Below are 21,986 nucleotides of genomic sequence, written 5' to 3' on the forward strand. Positions count from 1 at the left end.
TTAGTTTAAACCCAGTGTGATGTACCGCAGTGGTTCCAACCTTGGGTAACCCAGGTGTTCTTGGACTGTAATTGCCAGAAACCCTGCAAGCACAGTTGGGAGTGAAGGCTTCTGGGAACTCTAGTCCCCAGAACACCTGGATTACCCAAGGTTGGGAACCAGTGGTGTAGCAGACAGAGTGACAGACTTAAGACTCTGGAAGGCATTGTTTCGAATCCCCACTCAGCAAAGGAAACTCACTGGGGAAACTCACTTACCTTGGAAACCCTACTAGGGTTGCTCTAAGTCCGATCTGACTTGATGGTAAATAACAACAGCAGCAGCATCTTAAACCTTTAACTCCTAACCAGGGCCAGCCCAGCTCCACGGTAAGCCTCTGGAGTAGCAAATATGTTTCTCGTCCTTCTTTCCTTGGTTGTTGGTGCTGCCTCACTCCCCTGTCACAGCCTACTCTGGTGCTGCAGGCAGTTCTCCAGAGCCAGGTATGTTTTTAATGCCTGGCTCCAAGGACAGTCAGAGCCCAGGTAGTTATCAGCAGCCTGAGCCGGAGAGAAATGCTTCTGCTGCAAAACACGTAATTTCTGAGGTAATCTCTCCCCTATTGCCTTGATCCTGAAGACTCCTCAGAGTCAGGAAGTTAAAACATAGCTAGCTGTAACTGGAATAATGTATTTGACATACAATGTTAATTTAACTATAGTTGCTAGGCTGACCAACTTCAGGTTAGTTGCCTGTGTTGTTCTGAAAAAATTAAAATAATGATGATAGTTTAAATATGATGATGGTTATTGGGCAGTTAAAATTAGAGATGACCCATTTTAATGGAATTCTAATAAAATAATCTATTATTATTACTCTTCCAAGGTAAATAAATAGGTTGCTTTCTTTCTGTTGTTCTGAACACCAGATTTTAATAGTTTTAAAAAACAAAATACATATGCTGTTACATAGCATACCACAGTTCTCAACAATAAGTACCATCATTTAGACTAGATGGAATTCTAATTTTGTCAGTACTACTTTACGCATTATTTTGATATAATAAAATTCCAAGAATGAATTATAAACATAATGTTGCCATCTTAAAACTGCTTTTCTATAAATTGTAGCTCAGACAGAAGTACAAAGTTATTGTGTTTTATCAAAATATACAAAGATAACGAAGCTAATATTTTCATATGAATTACCCAATGATAAAAATATTTGTAAAATTATTACTATATATAAATATTACATATTATTTTGCTTTGGTCTAGAATCATTATCATACTTGCAATTTTAGGAAAAACCACCAGTTTCTTCTTTTGAAATACGTCACTAAAGTTAGGTTATATTTTTGAACTGAAAGAATTTGAAACCAAAGCAGCTATAGAACAACCCTCAATTTTTTTAGTATAGAATTAATTTTTTTGCAATTCTGATATCAGTTATGGGATGTTTACTTTCTGTTATATTCTTGCAAAATAAAAGTCAGATAGGTTTAGGATGACTATACTATAATTATATGTGTAATGCAATTGAAGATAGATTTTAAATGTATAAACATGAAAATACAAGGGGTTAAAATCCAATGTTAGTCCTGCGCTAAATCAGTTTAAATCCCACTCATTTCAATGAGTCATCTCTAAGCAGAATTAATTTTGGATTTAGCCCAGAATCAATGTCAGATGTAGTATTTTGAACATTCTTTCTAGGTTTCTCATGCTATGATAAAATGTAAACTGTAGATTCTACTTTCACTCTTTCTGAAACTTTGAAATGTATTAATTTTCTTTTTCATCGAATTAATATTTTTCTCAATATGTTTAATAAAACTTTTTTCCTGAATTTTCTCTTGATACTTTGGCTCATTTTAATTTAATCCCACATCAACACTCTATTAATTTGTTGCCATCATTATATAGGTATAAAGTAAGAGGCAATAAACATTCAGAAAACAAGACTTGTAGTATGCTTAGACAGGTAAACCTCTTTCTATACCTAAATATATGACACCATCTAGCTTGAGTAATACCTGTGAAAAAGTATAGCCAACAGATTAAGACCAAAGATGTTCTTCACTTAAGTTCATTGTCTGCTGTAGAATCTTCCAATAATTGCTTGCTAATGTTGATTATCTTTTCTCTGATGCATTGTCAAATGGAGACATCCGAACCTATATATCCAGAATCAGAAGTGCACAACTAGATAGGAGGAGTAATCATAGCAGTATAAAGACCTGATGGTGGCAGAAGATTTATCCTATACATCAGGATAATCAACCATTCAATTCTATAGGTACTTATGAGTAAAGGTGCCCCTAAACTCACATTTCTGTAGGCTTTTCAAAAAGGGAACACAAATCTTCTTGCCCAATAGACTGAAGATCCATTTGCTTCTTCCCAGAATTATGCAGGGAATTCATACCTTCTCTATATGTAGATGGAAAGTGTAGTCATTTGCTAAGGGAAGACAATATCCAGGCTTTTGCAGGGTCATCAAAATTTTTATAGAAATATTCTGCAATCTGAAGATTTATAAGTTCCAGATGTATTAAGGAAGCATTGAGCTTTCTCTGGAATAATGAAGAATTTCTGTAGTTGCCTGAGTTTTTACATTGGTTAAAAATATTTGTTAGATACAGTTTTAAGTGCCTTCAGATGGAATGATAGAAGTAGACTACCTTTCCTTCCTCCCCTTCCCAGCTCTAGCCATGGATTTGCCTAATCTTCATGATCTCCCCACTTTCTCCTTGAGTCTGCTTATTCCATCAATAGGGCCTGCTGACCTGCTGTGCAGCATTTTCAAGGCTTCAGTGGGTTGCTATGAAGAGTCAGGGGCAGGGAATTTGACTTCCACCAGCCAAGTTCCATGCTTGCAAATCTGAATCTAATGTTATGTACTGAAGGAAAGATATAGTGGACAATGAAAGAAGCAGAAAGAAGAAATGAGCAAAAAAATTCAGCACACAAATCTTTCATGTAGACATTTCCATGAGTCCTTGAGATTCTCAATGGATTGTGTATGTTCCATGTAATTTGTACAAATTAGTTACATGGGCCTGTGTCACAATATGCTACGGAGGCATTGAGGCAGACAGTGAACTGAACCCATCTGAGAAGCTTGTCATGATATGCATATTGTGCCTATGAAGTATGTCAGCTGCATAATCATAAGTGCATGTTAAACCCTAAAGCACAATCCAATAAAGTCAAGTATTTCAGTTTAATCACCAGTCCTATGCTTTCGGCAGCAGTGAGAAAACAATATCAATAGAGATTGGTGAGAAATAGGAAGAATTTTACCTAAACTGGTGACTTCTAGATGATGTATCTTCTGGCTATCCAGCTGACACCTCACATTATCCATAGAACCAAAAAGGTCATGCACCTCCGGCATAAAGACTTAAAGCCACCTTCCTACCTGCCATCAGCTTAGGACTCTTTATGAACATATACAGGGACACATTACATTCTAGTGTGTAATCTCTGAATTCCATTGGAAGTCCCATGAGTACATCTCATATATGCATCCAGCTATCCTTTTCCTCCCTCAGTCCTTGTAGGTTACCCATATTAAGAAGAGAGTTAACTTTTGATTATATCTGTGAAACATACATAAGCTTTTATATGAAAATTGTGGTTTGAATATATATGGATGGACAAGGACCAGGATGAGAGTGTAAATTCATTTCTATCTGTGTAGTTGCCCATGGTGAATGGATCATGCTCCCAATATTTAATCTTCATTTGGTTATTGATCAAGCTGTCCATCTGACTTCACTAACATATAATGAGCCTATGACATATTGCAATGTACTCCTAATAATATACAGTATATGTATTTACTTATTATTAATTGGTGTTATTATTACAATTGTTCTGTTCCTCATAATTAGCCTTTAAAACGTTAACTCTGTAACAACACATTCAGGGTTTAGAATAGCTGGATGCATTTTTATTTCAAATATATATATATTTTAGAACCTTTACCAGTTGCTATACAGTATACACATTAGACTACGGCTAAATCAAAATTTCAAACTACATTATTGAAGATTGAGCAAATTAAGTTAAAACCCCAGAGTGGAATACAGGGTGTGGTTTCTACCATTTCTAGAGCGAACCTCTACTGTTGTTATATTCTCAATCTATATGCTTTTATCTTTTGTCCAAAATGGCTAGGCTCTTAACATCCACATCATAATCTTATGCAATAATGAATTACATACAATATTATTTAATACTTTTTCACATAATGCATATTCTTGTTTTAGCTACAGACTTTCTTTTATGAAACACAATAGTTTTTAAAGTTTCTCTTGGGCCTCCATATGAACAAGAAATATTATAGAATTTCCATTTTTGCTTTTATGGCACTTTTTCATGTGGTACATGAAATATATTTAAATGCAATAACGTTTCTCAAGTTTTCTCATAGGTATGCATTTTTTCATTATTTGCTCATACTTATAGTCCTTGTAATTTGTCTGTTGTAAATTCTTCTTGCTCAAAGCCCAACAATGGATGTGATATTCTGAAGACTACTTGGTCCACACTCATCTGCATCAATTACATTTTGAGTTAGTAAAGGTTTGTGTGTTTTTTGTCCATCTGAGTCAATAGAATATGGACTTTCAAAAGATTTAGTACTTTCATTTAGCAAATAATCTGCTTTCTCCTCTTGCTTAGGATTTTTGAATAAATGCTTTTTCTGATGCATCCCAAGAGCAGCAGCTGTCTTGCAGACTTTGGGGCACTGAAAACATGCATATCCTTTCCCATTCTGCTCATGCTTATGCCTTTGCTCATGATTCCTTTTGGTAGAAAGGTATAAGAAACTCTGGAAGCAAAACTGACAGTGGTAGCGCTTTTCCCCTGTATGGATTCTCTCATGTATTTTCAGTGTTTCATTTAGACTGAATGCCTTGTTACAGTACTGACAGATAAAATCCTTTACACTCGAGTGGGTACGTTCATGCTTCTGTAAGTTTCCTGAGATCGAAAAGCTCTTTCCACAAGTCTTGCAGGGATAGGGCTTCTCTCCTGTGTGGCATCGCATATGCAGTCTTAGAGCAGATGGACTCTGGAAGTGCTTTTGGCATAACTGACAAGTATAAAACTTGGAAGTAGTTGTGTCCCAGTGTAAGTGGTCCTGGGTATCTTCATTTGAAGGGTTTTCTTTTTCACAGAGTTCGCAGTGAAGACTTGGCATTTCATGATCCTTGTCTTGATTCGGGAGCTTTTCTTCGGGAATGTTCCTAAGTGCATAACTTGTGACATGCATCTTTTCATTGGCTCTGCTGGAATTTCTGCTCCTGTATCTTTCTCTCCATTTTGCCTTTCTCATTTTTCTTAACTGCTTTGATTTCTTTTTGGGTTTGTAATTGTAATATGGTCGCCATGGTTTATCACTGGAGTCATGGTCACTAACATCATCACACATTTCATTGAGTTCTAGGTACTCTGATTTACAAACTCGAGACACACTTCTCTCCCGTTTCTCCCGTTCCATAACCTGAACTGTATAATCTTCTTTAGGTTCATATTTTGATCTACTGCCTTTTTTGTAAAATAATTTGGATCCCAAAATATGTCGTTTCACAATGGCTTCATTCCCTATTTTAACTGTTATTTGACAAAGTGGAGCAACATTGCTATCAGCAGATGTTCCTGGCAACGCAGGTTTGGCAATGTATGTTTCAGTCTTACTTGAGATATCTGTAGATGTGTTTGAAGACAGTCCTGTATTTCCGATATATTCTAATTCCTCTGATGTCTCTTCTCTGTTGTAGGATACTTTCTTTTTCTCCTTATTGCTTCTTAGTCTAGCATTGCTTTTACTATAATCCGGACCACGTGTGTTGTCCTTGGTTGCTTCTTGGCTGGTTGTAATGTCTGGGATTCTTGTATCTATTGCATTGATGGCATTGCTATGCATTATTACAGATGAAATTCTACCACTATGTACTATGACAGACGATGCTGAATTACTATAACTAATAACAGAGGTTGAATTTTCGGTGGTGTTGCTGCTGCTAACTTTTTGAAGACAGGAATCATATTCATGAGCATCAGAGTTAAGTCCCGTGGAGGATAATTGTGTCCCAGTAGTACAAGTATCTGTTTCTGATACACCAGCTTCCCAGGCAATGTTTGGAGGGTTCATAGGTGCTGCTGTTGCATCACTGCATGAAGATATATCCAAGGAAATAGTTGTGTTTGGTAACATACTGGGTGGGAAATTCAGTGATGGCAGTTCAGAAGCAACAGTGTTTTGAATAATGCAGGTGCTAGAAGGCGCTTCATTAACACTTGATTGTATATTTTCATATGATGAGGTTTCATAGCTCTTATACTGTGACCTTTTGCATTTCATAGGCAAAAGCCTATAAAGTTTGTATGGATATACACTTGGCTTCAAGCCACCATTTGCTGTTTTCTTATTTACCCCAAGTCGATGATCAATTGCGTGGAAAGATTTTTGGTGGTTTTTGAGAATGTAATATGTCATAAATGTCTCAAGGCAGAAAATACACTGGTACCGCCTTTCTCCTGTGTGCCAAACTTCATGTCTTGTACGGTATTCTGCTAATGCGAACACTTTGTTGCAGTAATGGCACGGGTACGTTCTTCTCCATGAATGAACATTTGAATGTCTTCGAAGGCTAGACAGAGTAACATAGGTTCGTTTGCAAACACTGCAAGTGTAAAGTACTTGTCCATCAACAACTTTGACAAAGTGGTCTGTTTCTGGCATTGTCACAGAATAATCAGCAAGTTCATTGTCTGTCACCATGGGCTCTGGGCTTAAATAGGAAGAGCTGTTTTTTTCATTTGTAGTAGCAAAATTATCCAAGGAATTTTCATTTTCACAACTGTCCAATCCCCTGGACACACACTCATGTGCCTCTAGTCCAGCAGCACTTTCAAATGCTTTGCTACAATGTTTGCAAACTAATGGTTCTTGAGGTTGTGAATGAAGCTGAAGATGTGTGCCACATTGAGTATAAACATGTGGAATGACTTTAACAATTGATCCAGAAACATGGTCAGATTTATTTTCATTTTTGTCATTCTCATTCTCAGTATTTGGGTGAGACTTTTGCAAAGAAATTGTGTGATCAGTTGCTACATTTTGATGACCTTCTCCATTAGTTCCTTTGTGAGCTGATATCTGAACTGAAATTGTATCAGTGGTATGGGGATTACAAATTCGCTTTGCAGTACTAAATGTTTGTGTTACTGATTTGGCAGTAGGCACTGGCAGACCAATATCAGAATTATCTTCATTTGCTTTACAATGTGGACTATTTTCATGATAAAAGGAATTTTGTTGAAAAATATCACACCCTGTAGTAACAGCATAGGAATGTTCAGCTAATGTACTGGTTCGCTCAACATCTTTGCAAGAGTCATTTCTCTCAGTACCAATACTGGATGCTTTATTTGTTTCAGGCAATTTTTTAAAATTTGCCCTCAGGTCAAGAGGAGAGAACAAAGTGCTACAGTTTTCAGTCTCAAAAATTGAGTATGCATTTGTGATTCTTGGTCCACTTGTGATGGCTGAGTCTTCTTGCCTTTTTTCTTCTTTCACTTCACCCTTTTCATTATTGCAAAATGAGTAAAGACTGGGTGAATTTGAAAAGCTCTTGTCTGTAAGATCTTCTAGAAATGATATTCCTAGTTTTTTCCCTGCAGCTGCGAGGTCTAAAACAGTCTCCTGTCTTTTAACAATTATTGTGGAACTGTAGATATAATTAAGAATTTCTGTGAACACTTCAGCTTTGAGGTCATCTAGTTCCAATACATGTCCAGAAATACAAATTGCACGACTCCAAAAAATATTTTTGAAATAAAGGCTTGAAGCGGCCAGGACATTGCTGTGGGCTTTAAATTTGGTGTCTTCCACAATTATTGTGACATCACATAAAACACCCCGAATGCGTTGTTCATTTAAGATGGAGAGGACTGTGTCACTGTGGAAGTTATCTTTGAGATCCTTTATGTGGGTCATGATGGTCATCTGTTTAAAATAAGAGACATACAACAAGTTAACATTTAAATAGCAATGTTATGTCCTGTTCAGCAAACTTTCAACACTTCATTTTGAGACGCTATTTAACTGACAAGTACATGAGTCAAGCTTTAGTGAGAATAACATCGTTTCATATATATAGTAGAAAACTCAGTGTTTCTTCACCTGCCGGAAGATCATCAGCAGACCACCAATGGAAAATAAAGCCATTCCTGTAAAATCAGATAACTTCTAAAATATGCACAAAAATATTATTTGGATGAAAAGTCCTCCTTTCATCCAATTTAGTCAATGACGCTATGACTCCAGAGTCAAAATAGCCCCAATGACATCCAACTGCTTGTACAAGAGAAGTGAGAATACGAACCAGAAGAAGGAATGTTTAAGCTGAGAAGTTGGCCCAACTTCTTATAGCTTGAATATCAATGGTATAAGGAGTGTACTTGTGCTCAGTCTGGAGAACTTCTTAAGAGATGTTCTTTCCCCCTATAGCATTTGATACAAAGCACTCTTTTGGAACTTGTTTTAAACAAAGAAGCCTGGCTACACATCTGTTCTTGATTTTTGAAATGTTCTATATCGCCCCCAGCTCTACGGTACGCAGACTGATGAAGATCTATGTGGGGTTGAAAACTAGCTTATGTTTATGATTTTGTAGTAATCTAATAAATTTAATCCACCCTTGCCTTTGGATTGTATACAAAGACCAGAAGGCTTTTCTTCTTCTTTTCTCTTTTGTGTGTGTTGTTGTTTAGTCGTTAAGTCGTAACTGACTCTTTGTGACCCCATGGACCAGAGCACGCCTGGCCCTCCTGTCTTCCACTGCCTCCCGGAGTTGGGTCCAGTGTGTGGCTCCTCATAACTCCTTTTCGTAAATCACTCACTATCTGACAAACCTATTGCTTTTCAGTATGCATGATGGCTTTATTTCTGCCTGCCTGCCCTTTCTGGATTTGATTTCATTCCATTCTATCTATACACATTTTCTTGCCTTTGGGTTGTTTTTCTGTATAGATAAACTCTGGGATCTTCTTTACTCAGTCTGCATCAGCTATATTCTCTCTAACTAGAAGAGAAATAAAAGGATCATGGTACCTTAAAGACTAACGGTTATATTCAATGTGAACTTTTGCGAATTATAATCCGCTTTCTCAAGTGCATGAAGTGAAATATCTAGCCATAGGTTAATATATAAACAGAGGGTGTGAGGACTGTAGCAACCCCAGACCTACTGGAGTATCCCACCCTGTAGTTATGCTGCCACCAACCCTTCGCTCTCCCAAGTCACCCAGACCAGGAATGGATTTTAATAAACAAGAGAACAAGGTTTATTGAAAAAACAAACAGGGTAAATAAAAGGATCAGGTAAATAGGATACTGGAACTTGGTATAGTCCCAATCATACACCTACAACTGATTGGTTCCCACGGAACACTTTAAGGTAACGCACAGACCCTGAACCTATCCGTTCTGGCTACCTAGATAGAAACCTGAACCTATCAGGTATGTACTATCTGACGAACAGTTGTACTCAGTCTGACCCACAGACTCCAACTCCACTTCTCCACGTCAGCTCTCTTACGAAGGACTTCCCCCAAATATATACAGTACAGCTCCTCCCCCCTGATGTCCCGCCTTCCACTCCCCATAGGATGGAACTTTCCCTCCAAACCCATGACAGACAGGTACCATCAGTGCTGTATGTGACACCTCCCCCCTTTATAAGTTGTTTTGCGGGGGAAAAGCTAAAGTGCTTTTCTCCAAAAAAACAACCAGGATCAAAACACATAAACAGTTATACATTCTAATACAATCCCATAACCCATACTTACTCACTCTAGGTCAAACATATCACTTATGCATTTATACATTAATATTTGCAATACATTAAGTTACCTTTATTAATACAAACCAAGCCTGTTCAATAAACAGGTACATTTAACTTTTGGTCACCAATATACACAGTCCATGGTTTCTTCGCCGTCTTCACTCGTCGGGTCTTCTTGACAAGGCGTCAGCAACACAGTTCATTGTCCCTCTGACCACCTTCACTTCAAAGTCAAAATCTTGCAGGTTTAAAGCCCACCTCATAAGTTTACTATTATGGGTTTTCATTGTCTTTAACCACTGCAGTGGTGAGTGGTCAGTGCACAGAACAAAATGTCTTCCCCAGATGTAAGGTTTGGCCTTCTGAATCGCGTATACTATGGCCAGGCACTCCTTTTCCACGGTTGCCAAATGTCTCTCACCTTTCCGGAGTTTCCTACTCAGGTAGGACACTGGATGCTGGTCACCATTTTCATCCTCCTGGCAAAGAACTGCTCCTACCCCGCTGTTAGACGCATCGGTGTAGATGATGAACTCCCGGTCGAAGTCGGGAGCACGCAGCACTGGATAATGGATGAGCGCCTCCTTCAACCTCTGGAACGCCTCCTCACAGTCGCTGGTCCACGGGATGCGGTCATCAGTCTTCTTCCGCGTCAGATCGGTCAGCGGAGTCGCCATCTCGCTAAACCTCGGGATGAACTTTCTGTAGTAGCCCACCAACCCAAGAAATGATTTGACTTTTTTCTTGGTGTTGGGTCTGGGCCAATCACGAACGGCTTCTATCTTGGCCTCTAGGGGTTTGATCACTCCTCCCCCTACTATGTGACCCAAGTATTTTATTTCTGGGCTACCCAGCTGACACTTGCTTGCCTTTACTGTTAGCCCTGCTGCACTTAACCTCTGCAGCACTATCTCCAGGTGTTTCAGGTGATCTTCCCAGGTATTGCTGAAGATCCCTATATCGTCAATGTAGGCCACAGTAAAGTCACTGAGCCCTGCTAAGGTCTGGTCCATCAGCCTTTGGAATGTGGCTGGTGCATTTCTGAGACCAAAACTAAGGACTCTAAACTCATATAGACCGAAAGGGCTGCAAAATGCGGTCTTTTCCTGATCCCTGGGATCAATCCTTAATTGCCAGTAACCCTTTACTAGGTCCAACGATGAAATGAACTGACAACCCCCTATGGTTTCAATCAGGTTGTCTAGCCTGGGCATTGGGTAGGCATCAGGAGTGGTTACGCGGTTTAATTTCCGGTAATCTACACAAAATCTAATGCTCCCATCAGGCTTGTCCACCAGGACTATCGGAGAGGACCAAGGACTAGAAGAGGGGACGATTATGTTCTCCCTAAGCATCTCGTCCAGCTCCTTCCGCACCTTGTCCCTATAGGGTCCCGTCACTCGGTACGGGGATACTGCTTGCGGGGGTGCATCCCCTGTGTGGATCCGATGCATCACTCCCTTCACTATCCCCGGCTTATTTGAAAAAACCTTATGATATTTAGTGAGCAGCACTTTTAGTTCTTGCTGCTGGTCTTGGGTGAGGGCAGGACTGATCTTCACCTCATCTGGGTTGTATTTCACTTCCCCTCTACCCTCCCAGAAGGGCAATTCAGCTTCCTCACTCTCAGCTGCTTTTATGGCAAATAAAACCCTCTGTTCCCCTCTGTAGTAGGGTTTCAGGGCATTCACATGTACCACCCTCTGTGCTTGGTGTTCCTCCTGTTCTATAAGGTAGTTCAGGTCCGACATCTTGGAAATGACCCTGTATGGTCCTGCCCATTTGAGCTGCAGTTTGTTCTCTTTGCAGGGCCTGAGCCAAAGCACTTCCTCCCCTGGGTTAAAGTGCCTCTCCCTGGCTTTCTGGTCATACCAGGTTTTCTGTCTGACCTTCTGAGCTTGCAGGTTTTCTGCTGCTAGCTCTAGGTTTCTCTTCAGGTCATTCATTAAAGTGTCTATATACGTCACAACATCTTGTGGGTCACCCTGGGTGATCTGCTCCCAATTCTGTTTGATTAAATCAAGTGGACCTTTTACTTTTCTCCCAAACAAAAGTTCAAACGGACTGAACCCGGTACTGGCTTGGGGCACTGATCGGTAAGCAAACAAAAGGGATTGCAGCTTCTGGTCCCAATTGTTTGGATTCTCTGCCAAGTAAGCCCTAATCATGCGCATCAGAGTCCCATTGAACTTCTCCGTTAACCCATTACTTTCGGGGTGATAGGCAGTGGTTTCCTTGTGTTTAATTCCACAGATTTGCCATAACCGTTTCATGAGCTTCGATGTGAACGATGCGCCCAAATCTGTGATTATTTCTGAGGCAAATCCCATCCTGGACATATACCCCACCAAGGCATCTGCCACTGTGTTAGTTTCGATGTTAGTCAAGGGAATGGCTTCGGGGTACCTCGTGGCATGGTCCACAATGGTGAGAATGAACCGGTTCCCCCTCTTTGTGGCCTTGGGCAAAGGTCCCACAATATCCACTCCTATACATTTGAACGGGGTGTCAATCACAGGCAAAGGGCACAACTTCGCTTTGGTCCTGTCACGGTTATTCCCCTGCCTCTGACACACATCACATTGTTTACAGAACTCCTTGATCTGCTTCCCTATTTCAGGCCAGTAAAAATTTTGTGTGATTCTCTGCTGTGTTTTGTTCACCCCCAAGTGCGCAGCAAACACGTCAGAGTGCCCCCTTTGTAAGATCATGGGGCGATACTTTTCAGGTACCACTAGCTGACTTCTGATCCCATCTCCCCCTTTTGAGACATTCATCAGGGTCTCTCTATATAAAATTCCCTTTTTCTCGTGAAATCTCGCTGGGGTTTCAGGTGTTAGCTGGGTGTCTGTCACCTTTTCAAAACACTTTTGGAGAGTGGCATCTGCCTTTTGCTCTTGGCCAAATTTGCTGTCTGTGGTTAAGGTTTCTGCCACCGCTTCGGGACTACCCTCATCTGCTTCAGCCTCGGGCTCTTCAGTACCCCCCTGAACTGTCCCCGTGGTAGCTTGTGAGCGTGTAATCACTAGCACCCGTTTCACATGTTCAGCCAGGTCATTTCCCACGAGCACGGCTGCTGGCAGAGTCGATGAAATCGCTAGACGCCAAACTCCCCTCCAGCCTTGAAAGCTCACAGGTACCTCAGCTACTGGCAGTGAGATCACCTGCCCCTCAATCCCTGCCACCTTCAGGCTCTCATTTGGGATTATATGCTTCCTAGGAATAATGTCTGGATGGCACAGGGTCACCTGGGAACAAGTATCCCTTAGCCCCCTATACTGATGGTCAAGTATTCCTACGTCCACCCCAGCGGTCTCAAACAATTGCGAATCTGTCCTAACTAGTAAGCAGCGCTTGACCTCCACAAGAGGACCATTTTCCCCAGCCTGATCAGCAGATGTAACTGGTCCAGAGTGAGTCGCCATGGCAACAGGCTCCCTCAGTGGCAAGGAGCTTTGCTCTGTCTGGACACAGAACACCGCTTTTGGCTTGGTTCCACTCAAATCATGAGGCAAATTTCCCTTTAGCTGCTTTAATTTCTCACACTCTGAGATTAGATGGCCCTTTCCTTGACAGAAATAACATTTTCTGCTGTACTTGGAGTCTTTCTCATCTGTTTTTGGTTTTCCCTCCAAAATCTGAGGTCTTGGTGGTTTCATGTCAGAGGGCTTCCCTTCAACATGGGCCCCTCCCCCTTGCTGGTTTTTCCCTGGTCCCTGAGAGTACCTGCTGTAGGTTTCTTTGGGCTTACCCACAGTTTTCCCCTCAGCACCTAAGGGCTTCCTTATTTGGGAAATAAAATCTGCGATCTCCGCCGCTTCTGTCACAGTTTTCGGTTTCCTCTCTCTCACATGGAACTTTAGTTCCCCATGCAGGACTGAATAAAATTGCTCCAGCGCTATCAGGTCTTTGAGCTGCTGGAAGGTCTCTGTCCCCTCCTGAGACAGCCATTTCTCTAGCAACCTCACCAGTTGGGCCCCCACTTGGGTAAAAGTCTGCTCTGGTTTTTTTGTGAGTGACCTGAATTTTTGCCTCAGCTGTTCAGCATTTATCCCATGCCGGGCAAACACCAGTTTTTTAAACTCAGCGAAGTCTTTCAGCAGTTCCACTGGCATCTCTGCATAGACTTCTGCCAGGCTGCCACTGATTAAAGATCGCATAATGGTCATCTTCTCAGTTTCCCTTACTGAGAAGTCCACAAACGCTCTTTCCACGAGGGAAAAGAACACCTCAGGGCAATCTCCCTTGTTGTACACAGGGAATTTCTTCAAGTCAGTTTTAGACAGGCTGCCTTCCCCATTCCCTGGGTTCCCCTCATTATTATTGTTATTCCTATTTCTACTCATTATTTCCAGCTTCTTCAGCTCAAACGCCATTCTTTCTAACTCCAACTGTCTCTGTTTCTCTTCCCTTTCCATTTCAAATTGTCTTTGTTTCTCCCTTTCCCTTTCCTCCATTTCCCTCACCCTCAGTTCATGCTGTTGGGCTAGGAGCATTTTTCTGAGTTCTGAGGTCAGTTCTCCCGTGCTCTCATCCTGCACTGAGCCAAATTCCTCCTCAGAACCTTGGTCTCCCTGTGGTTCTCTCACTTCCCCCACTTCTGCCATTTGGCTTCGAGTCAAGGCCATAATCCCCCCAGACCAGGCTGCCTTCAAAAGTCACGCCTCAAAATAAAACGACGACTTTTTTCCTTTTGCCTCAGAAACAGCCTTCTATAGACTGCTGCTGTCCCTCCAGCACCCACTTGCAACTGTTGCCAGACAGAATTCACCCCCTCTGCTAGGCCTCTCAGCAGACAGGCTAGATCACTGTTACTTCACGCAGCTTTGCCTCAGCCCTTTCCCGCCAAAACGGGTTGCCTCAGAGCTCCCTAATCTAGTCCCCCAATCTGAGTTTGCACGTTCTTCCACTAGCCTACCTCCCCGTGAGGTAAGCCTAGAAGATTACCTACGCGCCCTCAGATTTTCCCTGACTAGACCCCCCTTGCTCTGGGCACACTAGCCAAGGCTTTGCTGGACCACTGGGCAACTGGACCAGTCGTATCCCACCCGCTGGACACCAATAAATGTAGCAACCCCAGACCTACTGGAGTATCCCACCCTGTAGTTATGCTGCCACCAACCCTTCGCTCTCCCAAGTCACCCAGACCAGGAATGGATTTTAATAAACAAGAGAACAAGGTTTATTGAAAAAACAAACAGGGTAAATAAAAGGATCAGGTAAATAGGATACTGGAACTTGGTATAGTCCCAATCATACACCTACAACTGATTGGTTCCCACGGAACACTTTAAGGTAACGCACAGACCCTGAACCTATCCGTTCTGGCTACCTAGATAGAAACCTGAACCTATCAGGTATGTACTATCTGACGAACAGTTGTACTCAGTCTGACCCACAGACTCCAACTCCACTTCTCCATGTCAGCTCTCTTACGAAGGACTTCCCCCAAATATATACAGTACAGCTCCTCCCCCCTGATGTCCCGCCTTCCACTCCCCATAGGATGGAACTTTCCCTCCAAACCCATGACAGACAGGTACCATCAGTGCTGTATGTGACAAGGACCTAGTAAAAAATGGATACAGGCATAAGAAATAAGACTAACAGCAGCAGTATTAATGCTACTAATTAGTTTTGAGATCGAGTGTATAATTAACAGAGTAGTTAATCATCTAGCATAGGCCAAGTTCACTTGTGATGTGCAAAAATTTAGAACCTGGGAAGTGGCTTCCATTTTTCTGAATCAACTTCTCATTCTGTGGCTAGATTCAGTAACTTGATTGCAAAGAAAAACTGACTTTCGCCTCATGTTTCTGGGCAAGTTGATTATAATTCATGAAAAATTACATTGTTAGTCTTTAAATTCCCACGTATACATTAAGTAAACAGGGGGACAATATACAGCCTTTTCATACTCCTTTCCCAATTTTGAACCAATCAGTTGTTCCATATCCAGTTCTAACTGTTGCTTCCTGTCCCACTTATCGGTTTCTCAAGAGATAGATAAGGTGGTCAGGCACTCCCATTTCTTTAAGAACTTGCCATAGTTTGTTGTGGTCCACACAGTCAAAGGCTTTTGACTTACGGTCTCACATCTAAATGTGGCTCACCTGGAATATAGGCTTGGATGTATTAGTCTGTCAGGTACAGAATTATGGGATTTGTACTAAAAAAAATTCCAAAAATCTCATGCCTACCTCCAACTTATCCTCAAATTAACTCATGATCCTGCCTAGATTGCTGTGCCACAGAAGCCTGATCCTGCAACTGAATGCTGTGCTAATCCCCAATTAAAAGCTTTCCTGGAAAGATGCCTCCTGACAATTAAACCTAAGAACCCAGTTATTGTGTAACTTTTGGCTAAGGGAATGGTGCTATTATAGATTATTCCTGCACACAATAAAATTAATTTGTAGAATATTTAGTGTATTGATATATTAATTATAAGAATCATATCTGGCTTTAAAAATAGACATTTTATATCACTTTAGAAGGGAAAACAAAATTGAATCTTACTTTTTCCTCAACAGCATCAGCTATCATTACAACACTTATCCCAAATATATTAGGATGCTGAAGAAGAACATTACAGAATCTGAAACTCCAGCAAAGAATGATATTTGATCAATTACATTTGCCATTATCAGGAAGTATCATTTCGTTTGTTATGAAAATTACCTTCTATTTTAAAAATTGTTTTTCCACATAGGAATTAAATGGATGTTGCAAGTGTATGTATATGCTATTACATGAACTACAACTGAACAAACAACCTATGGGGATTAACATAAAATAAAACAATTTGCATTTCACAAGATCACTGCTCTTGTACAGTCACACTACGTAACTGTTGGAGGATTCCATCCCCTATGGGCGCTTATGATGAGGCAACACTGAAAATGCTCAGGATGGTTCGAGACCAAATAGGGTAGTAAATGTTATCCACTTCAGTCGGTTTAAGGTGTATAGGACCCAAAGCCACCCAAGTTATGTGGCACACGATACAGGAAATCTTGCCAATGCCCCATATCTAGCATAATTTTATCAGGCTAGAAATGCAGTGCTTGCAAGATATTCTAGCATAAAAATGCGATATCAACAAATAAGTAGCTATTTACTGCCCATTTGTAATGTTAAAAAAGTCTGCAGCCTGAGGCTGTGTCTTTACTCTGCCTAATATTAGAGACTGGCGCAAGAAGGACTAACATTTCCAAAATGGCATTTTCCACAGAGATAATCCTTAAGAACATCTTGTTTCTTTTCTGGAATCAGGGCCTTCCATACTTATAGATGTAATTATGAATAATCAGGGCATTGGAAATTATCTTTTGTAAATTACCCAAAGGCACATTGGAAATAGTACATATTAAAAGTGTTTATATGTGAATTCCAAAATATAGTGTGAAACAGTTTTATTAATATGCTGATTACTACTAATATCCAGCACATCAAAACTAAATTCACAGTTCACACAAGTACTTCCTATAGGAATGTACTGATTTATTCTTCCTTGGTTGGTCAGATTCAGGATTATAGGCAGGTGTTTCTTCATAATAAAGTTAATAGGCACCCAGTTAATATATATTTCTACTCTCCCCATAAAGAAACAATATTTTTTTAAAATGAGGAACAATAAATAAGTCTTAAAAGGAAATAAATGGATTTATGATTTCCTCTAATGGAAATTGTACAGAAGCCTTATATTTTTTAAGGAATTAGCAACAGCCTTCGGCACATATCTACTGTACCAAATCTGTATTTTAAAAAAACATTCTTAGTATTTTTAGTTGCAAAGACTTGTTAATATGCTGATTACTACTAATATCCAGTACATAAAATCTTCGCATGAGAGACCAAGTAGCCAAAATGAACATGCTGCTTTCAATACAATTTGTGGCAAAACCAAATAGGCCTGTTTTCTATTCGTCTTTTTCCAGTTAAATACCTCAATAGTGGGCTGAAGAAACTGAAAGAGCTGAGCCATCAAAACTCACAAGATCATTGACATACTGAAGCCAACAAAGGAAGAACAACAGTAAATGTAAAAAAACACACCACATTTTTTAAATTAACTCAGAAGCAGGAAGCATTCAACTTTTAGAACTTAAAGTGGAGTAGGGATTTTGAGAGAATATAAAAGCAGAATGCATTTGGATTTTGCTGTACGAAAATGATAGCAAAACTCCAATCCCATGTTTGTAAGTCCCAGTGAGCTGAACAGGACTTACTTTTAGGTAAGGATGCATAAAACTACAGAAAGAGAATAAGAAATTTCAGTGTTTGACTGAGGAAAAAAATCCTTTCAGGAAGTAATAAAATATGAGCATCATAGTCTGTTTGTACTGGGACATATATAAGAATGGTATATGCACATAAAGGAAATTCATATCAGAACTTGAAAAAAAAACTTGCTTATTTGAACCAACAGTGTGATGTGACTGCAAAAAAAGGCAAATGCTATTTTGGGATGCATTAACAGAGGTATAGTCTCCAAAATCTGTGAGGTACTAGTCCCCCTCTATTCAGCACTAGTTAGGCCTCATCTAGAGTACTAGCTCAAGTTCTGGACACCACACTTTTAAGAAGGATGCCAACAAACGGGAAGCATTCAATGAACAACCTCTGGATTTGGATTCCTGCATTGAGCAGTGGGTTGGACTCAATGGCCTTCTTTTCACTTTCCAACTCAATTATTCTATAATTTTATGTTTCTATAACTACCGCTTCCAAAATTCCCTAGCCAACCTAGGCAACAGCCATGCTTGTTAGGAAATTGTGAGAGTAGTAGTCAAAACAGAAACTCTCTGAAGCTATGCTAAACTGATATTTTCATAAACAGAAACAAGGAAACTGTTACAAATGGCTGGGAGTACAGATGGGGGTATTCGTGTTTGTATACGAATACCCTTGCACAGGTGGAGTTAATGAGGGTCCGGCCCCTGGGGCTGGACTGTCCACTCACTCATCCACTGGCCCCCAGCTCTTCCTTCCAATTGCTCTGGAGCTCCCGGTCAGCTAGCCATTCGTTGGCCTTGCAGGGAGACTCATCTTCTCTTCTTTTGCCAGGAATGGCTAGCCGACCAGGTGCTCCAAAACAATTGGAAGGAAGAGCAGGGCCAGCAGTGGTGGCCGACATATGAGTGGGCAGTCCAGACCCAGGGTGTGAGACCCTCATTAACTCCAGCTGTGCAGGAGTTAACAAACACCCCCATCTCTAGCTGGGAGATATTTATCCCAAAACACATTCAGATGTATCTTGGGGTAGTAAAAAGTCTTAAGAGCACAATTACATGTGTCACTGCAGACGAGGGGCACACCATTTTATTTTCTTGTGTTCTGGGACTTTTATTTAATTCTAAAAATTTCTGTTGTTTGAGAGAAGAAAGCACCCCAGTGACAAAAGTCAATCACAAACATCTTCAAATATCTTTGTCCGATTACAGTAGAACCTGAAAAAGCCACTTTTTAAGACTACTGTAGGGTCACTGTTTTTACTCCCTGACCTATATGGTAGGCTGGCTTCTGTGTAAATTCTACAATGAAAACTGTGTCTGAGGTAGGATTTAACCCATATTCTTGGAGGAAGGACACATCATAGTTTAAAGGTAAGACTCAACGTCTATGTAGATGCTATCAATAAACAAACAAACAAACAAATAAATAAAGCAACTACCGATAGATTATTTTATTAAATATTGTATATATAAGTATAAACTTAAATATAAACTATAAATACAAACACTAAGCAAGTTATTAATCTGCTCCCCTGTCTTTTATATTCTTTGTAATGCTTTCGTCAAATGTTATCAATAAAATTCTGATTTCCCTCTCATATTAAAAGTGGCAGTAATGTACATCTATCAGCTATTGTAACCATCTGACTTTCACAGCATTTTCCAGCTATAAAATTATAGTTATGGTACACACAAAATATGTATGTAATTCCAATTAATAATGTATATATTATGGTTGTTCTGGGTTTTTCGGGCTCTTTGGCCGTGTTCTGAAGGTTGTTCTTCCTGACATTTTGCCAGTCTCTGTGGCCGGCATCTTCAGAGGACAGCAACCTGTCACAGAGACTGGCGAAACGTCAGGAAGAACAACCTTCAGAACACGGCCAAAGAGCTTGAAAAACCCAGAACAACCATTAGATCCTGGCCGTGAAAGCTTTAATGAATATAATGTATATATTACCTTCACTAAATAACGAAATCAGGAGCATGCTATGAAATAAAAAAAATATTAGTGGTTTAGGTATCTGGCTGCAGAGCCAGAGGTTGGAGGTTTGATTCTCCACTCTGCCTCCTACAAGTAGAGCCAGCCTGCGTGGCCTTGAGCAAGTTGTCCATGACAGGATGGAGTCAAAATATCTATCAAAGCAAGTTGCCTCTACCCATGCTTTGACAATATTCCAGTCTCACTGTATCAACTGAATTGACTTGAGAACACACACACACACACACACACACACACACACACACACACACACACACACACACACACACACACACACACACACACACACACACACACACACACACACACACACACACACACGTCAGCTATCAAACTATGACATGAACAAGTTAGCAGAGATTTGGAGATATACAGTATCTCAGCTCAGAATATGTACTTCCTGCTTTGTGTCCCAAATAATCGTATATTAACAGTCCATAGGGAGACAGAAGATTAAATAGAAATTGACATTCCTCTGAACGATACTGACCTGAAACTTGAACTGTCTTTTGGCCCAGTCTATGGAAACCTAAGAAACAAAATGGAGCTTTTACCTACAAGAAAGGCTCTTCCATTTAAAATGCACTGAGAAGACTGTTGCTTCAGGCTAGCAGCCACAGATCATACACAGATAACAGTGGATTAGCAACTGTTCTTCTCATAGACAAGATCTGAGATTACGTCAGTCAGGCTCGTGATATGGAATAAGAAATACCAGCTTCTGACATCTAAAGTAGATTTCACAACTGCAGCCACTGAATGAGTTGTTTTTGAATTAAAACAACCACCACAACACTGTCAACTTTGCTCTCTGATGTCTACACTAGCAAAACTTGCCAGACTTATTCCCTGCCCATATAACCCACCCCACTTATAAAGCAACAAAGCTGTCATTGTTTTCAAAGCTCTGACAGTGTGCGCGATGCGTTGACCTAAATAAACCACAGAAATTATGTCTTCACTTAGACTAAAGGACAGTGCTTAGTATGTATATGAAACAGGGAGGAGGATTTTAGGTAGTTATTTTTAGTTTATTATTGCTGCATATCTTTAGAGGGAACAAAAGCCTAATGAAGACATATGAAGTGAGTAACCACTGAGGACGGAAGGTTTCTTTTCTAGAAGCCATCAAAGGAACAAGTACACAGCTGATACTGGAGGAAATGAGACAAGTTTTTATTATCAGATTTCCATCTGCTATATGGTAAAAATATTTAGGGCTAGATATTTTGCCATTGTAATCTGGCGTAGCACCGTGTGCTGACATAACATCAATAAAATTTCATGTGGAAGCGGTGGGCTTCTGTGCTTCAAAAATAAGATGGGGTGAGAGCTGTAGTTAGAAAAGGATGATGGGTTGTTCGGGGGCCTTTTTGAAAAATTTATGTATCATTCATTAAGTGTTGCAGGGCAGCAGTGGGGATGTTTTATTTTGTGACTGATCAGGGCAATGATGGCCATATCTGTTCATTTAACATGATTGAATTTCCCCATCAACATTTACATTTGTAAAATCAACTCCAGGAGGGGGGAACCTCAATCACTTTGCAAAGAAAGTGAGAGAAATCACAATATGACTTTTTCCTCACCTATGGATATAAACCTTTGAAATTCGGGCTTTCACCATGCTAGATCCGGGCGTAGAGGGTTGTAAATCTGGCCAAAATGATTGACTGGCCTTTCACAGTGACTTATCCACTTAAATACTGTATGCCACAGAAAAAGAATGTATTCTACGACTTCTTAAAATGAATTATTTTCCATTATCCATTGCATCCTCTGTCTCTTCTATATATACATGCCTAGTTCTTGTCTTGCATGTGTGACCACAAGATGGAGCTAGGTGCCAAGAAGGCTGCACCAAAGGGATGAAGGGAAAATTGCCCTCATAATTTCAGTCAGG

At 40.3% G+C, this 21,986-nt stretch overlaps 1 protein-coding gene across 5 annotated transcripts in view; it reads right to left on the reverse strand.

Moving 5' to 3' along the window:
• Positions 1–881: 881 nt before the first annotated feature.
• The window catches only part of ZBTB38 (zinc finger and BTB domain containing 38), a 42,149-nt gene continuing 21,044 nt past the window's right edge, over positions 882–21,986 (reverse strand). For 3 of the 5 annotated variants that reach the window (XM_078389172.1, XM_020792613.3, XM_020792611.3), the window contains exon 2: positions 882–8,004. In XM_078389172.1, the coding sequence (XP_078245298.1) occupies positions 4,489–8,004 (3,516 nt within the window). In that variant the 3' untranslated portion in view covers positions 882–4,488. Of the gene's footprint in view, positions 8,005–20,573; positions 20,613–21,986 lie in introns of all 5 variants that reach the window. The other 2 variants (XM_078389171.1, XM_020792615.3) reach the window with 1 other exon arrangement.

Source organism: Pogona vitticeps, chromosome 3 (genome assembly GCF_051106095.1).
Source record: "Pogona vitticeps strain Pit_001003342236 chromosome 3, PviZW2.1, whole genome shotgun sequence".
NCBI classification, from domain to species: domain Eukaryota; kingdom Metazoa; phylum Chordata; class Lepidosauria; order Squamata; family Agamidae; genus Pogona; species Pogona vitticeps.